A 3308-nucleotide genomic window follows, 5' to 3' on the forward strand; every position below is an offset into this window, starting at 1 on the left:
CAACTTTTTCTATAGAAAAGTGGTGTGTTAACACAGCAACTTTTTCTATAGAAAAGTGGTGTGTTAACACAGCAACTTTTTCTATAGAAAAATGGTGTGTTAACACAGTAACTTTTTCTAAAGAAAAGTGGCGTGTTAACACAGTAACTTTTTCTAAAGAAAAGTGGTGAGTTAACACAGCAACTTTTTCTATAGATAAGTGGTGTGTTAACACAGCGACTTTTTCTATAGAAAAGTGGTGTGTTAACAGAGCAACTTTTTCTGTGTTGTGTGTTAACACAGCAACTTTTTCTGTTAACAAAACTTATTCTATACTAAGAAATTATGTCTATAAGAGAGCACATTTATCTGTTTTAAAAATTTTCATTCTTGACAAAATGTAAAGGAAAAAAGTTGGTCACATTTTTGTTTTGCAAATCCTTAAAATTATAGTTATTGAATAGGAAATCCTTTAGTTTATTGAGTTTTTATTTGTTTGTAAAACAATATGTTTTACAAACCATAGAATTATTGTAACCAATTGGTTTTTATCAAGTTTTGTTGTTAGAAAATCTTTTCAATTCTGTCTGTCTGTCCTTTTTATGATTCTCTTTCTCTATGTATAGTATATGTAGAAAACTATCATACAGGACCAAACGTATTTTGTATACGTAGGTATTTTATGTACACATACACAAGCATAGTTTATTAAGGAAATAGTATTGTGGTATTTTTGTTATAAATAATTCTACTTCTTCAAAGCAGATGATAATAAAGTAAAGAGAAAAGGGGCATAGAAATTTTATATTTTATGATTAGTTTTATGAGTAGTATTATAGCAATATAAAAATTATATAAATTTACATTTGTAATAAGTTTGTAAATGAATTGTAATATTAAGTTTATAGCAATATTGTTTTGTTAACCACATTTCTTAATAAGAAATTATATGAAGTGTTAGTTTTGGTAAAAACAATTCAAACCAACCGTTACATATTATAATGATTTGAAAATTATATTTAAGAAATTTCTAATTAAATATTTAAGGATTTGTGGGAATTTTAAAGAAATTTGTATTTCGTAATAAGTGTTTGAATTTATGAAGAAAACTTTAATTTTATAAAGTTTTTAAATTGATAAGTTAATTTTGTATAGAAAAAGTTGCTGTGTTAACAGACAACTTTTTTATAGAAAAAATTACTGTGTTAACAGACATCTTTTCTATAGAAAAAATTGCTGTGTTAACAGACTGCTTTTCTATAGAAAAAGTTGCTGTGTTAACAGACTACTTTTCTATAGAAAAAGTTGCTGTGTTAACAGACTTCTTTTCTATAGAAAAAGTTGCTGTGTTAACAGACTACTTTTCTATAGAAAAAGTTTCTGTGTTAACAGACTACTTTTCTATAGAAAAAGTTTCTGTGTTAACAGACTACTTTTCTATAGAAAAAGTTGCTGTGTTAACAGACTACTTTCCTATAGAAAGAGTTGCTGTGTTAACAGACTACTTTTCTATAGAAGAAGTTGCTGTGTTAACAGACTACTTTCCTATATAAAAAAGTTGCTGTGTTAACAGACTACTTTCCTATAGAAAAAGATTCTGTGTTAACAGACTACTTTTCTATAGAAAAAGTTGCTGTGTTAACAGACTACTTTCCTATAGAAAGAGTTGCTGTGTTAACAGACTACTTTTCAAAAGAAAAAGTTGCTGTGTTAACAGACCACTTTTCTATAGAAAAAGTTGCTGTGTTAACAGACCACTTTTCTATAGAAAAAGTTGCTGTGTTAACAGACCACTTTTCTATAGAAAAAGTTGCTGTGTTAACAGACTACTTTTTTATAGAAAAAGTTGCTGTGTTAACAGACTACTTTTTTATAGAAAAAGTTGCTGTGTTAACAGACTACTTTTTTATAGAAAAAGTTGCTGTGTTAACAGATCACTTTTCAATAGAAAAAGTTGCTGTGTTAACAGAATAATATGACTAAAAATGATTTATATCATTATGTATGTATGTATGTATGTATGTATGTATGTATGTATGTATGTATGTATGTATGTATGTATGTATGTATGTATGTATGTATGTATGTATGTATGTGTAAATATGTATTACAAAATATGTATATATAATATTTTTCAAACTCACCCTTATATATCATTTTAACATTTTTCTATATTTTAACTCTGTTTCAACGTTTTTCTTTTTTGTAAAAATCATATGTTGCTGCACAATGATGTTGATGATACTACCAATGCTGCTGCAATTGTTGCTTACTGCTACTTTTTTATATACATATATATCAAACAATCATTGTCATGTTGTTGGTTTGTTATGGTTGCGTGGGTGTGTGTGCGCCACTTTTTAGGAAGTGCATTGCCGGAAAAGAACAAAAAACAGAAGCGGAAGTTGAGACATTTTTACTGACATTACGTGTAAGTATGTATGCTATGCATGATTCTGCAGGATTTTTCGTAAAAATATGTATTATAATAGTTTTATTGTTGTTTCAACAATAAACTAAAAGTAATGTTTTACAATAATGAAGCTGTTTATGAGAGTAGTGTTGATGTTTGTTGCAGGGTTTAATGATGCAATTTTTACTAAAAAAAAATAAAAAAATATAAAGTGAAAATTTATTAGATTTTTTTCTAAAAAGATAAATGGAATATGTGATAGTTTGAACATTCATAGTTAGAAATTTTAAAATAATTAGTTATTTTATTTGGATTAAATTCCCTAACAACTCCTCGTATTTAAAAAGTATCTGTATGTCTAAGGATTACTATGGTTTTTCTAAGAAAAGTAAATATATATTTTTTTAGAATATGTTCGTTGAATAAGTAGTTAAAAAGAGTTCCTTATGGTTTGTTGAACAAATATTTTATAAATATTTAATATATGTTACTAATTATAAACATATATGTATGTATTCTGGGAAATTTTTATATTAAATAAAGTTGTAGAATTTAAAAAGTTTTAAATATTAATAGAGAATTGTTTTTAATTTCAGGATGAAAATCGTTATCATGAAGATATATTTGGCATTACATTAAGAACCGCAGAAATTCACACCAAATCTAGAGCCACAGCACGTATAAGAATGGCTTCACAGCCTTAAATAGGAACCAAGAACGGAGGAGTAGAAACACCTTAAACCAAAATTTAAATTTATTAAAAATATCACAAATTTTACTAAAAGCAATTTATTAAACTTCAAAAACACAAAACCGAAACACGAACAAAATAACTGTAAATTTTTAATAAAAAATATTCAAAATATTTTTTTTTTCAAATAATTAACTATTTTTAATACTAATTGTTGTTGCTCCT

The 3308-nt window shown here is 26.2% G+C and overlaps 1 protein-coding gene across 1 annotated transcript in view; it reads left to right on the forward strand.

The window, feature by feature from the left end:
* LOC111681704 (nitric oxide synthase) overlaps positions 1–3096 on the forward strand; it is a 41806-nt gene extending 38710 nt beyond the window's left edge. Inside the window, exon 10 of the mRNA XM_046946991.1 lies at positions 2989–3096. Within this exon, the coding sequence (XP_046802947.1) occupies positions 2989–3096 (108 nt within the window). The remainder of the gene's footprint in view (positions 1–2988) is intronic.
* Positions 3097–3308: the final 212 nt, after the last annotated feature.

The sequence above is a fragment of the Lucilia cuprina genome, chromosome 2 (genome assembly GCF_022045245.1).
Source record: "Lucilia cuprina isolate Lc7/37 chromosome 2, ASM2204524v1, whole genome shotgun sequence".
Lineage (NCBI taxonomy): Eukaryota > Metazoa > Arthropoda > Insecta > Diptera > Calliphoridae > Lucilia > Lucilia cuprina.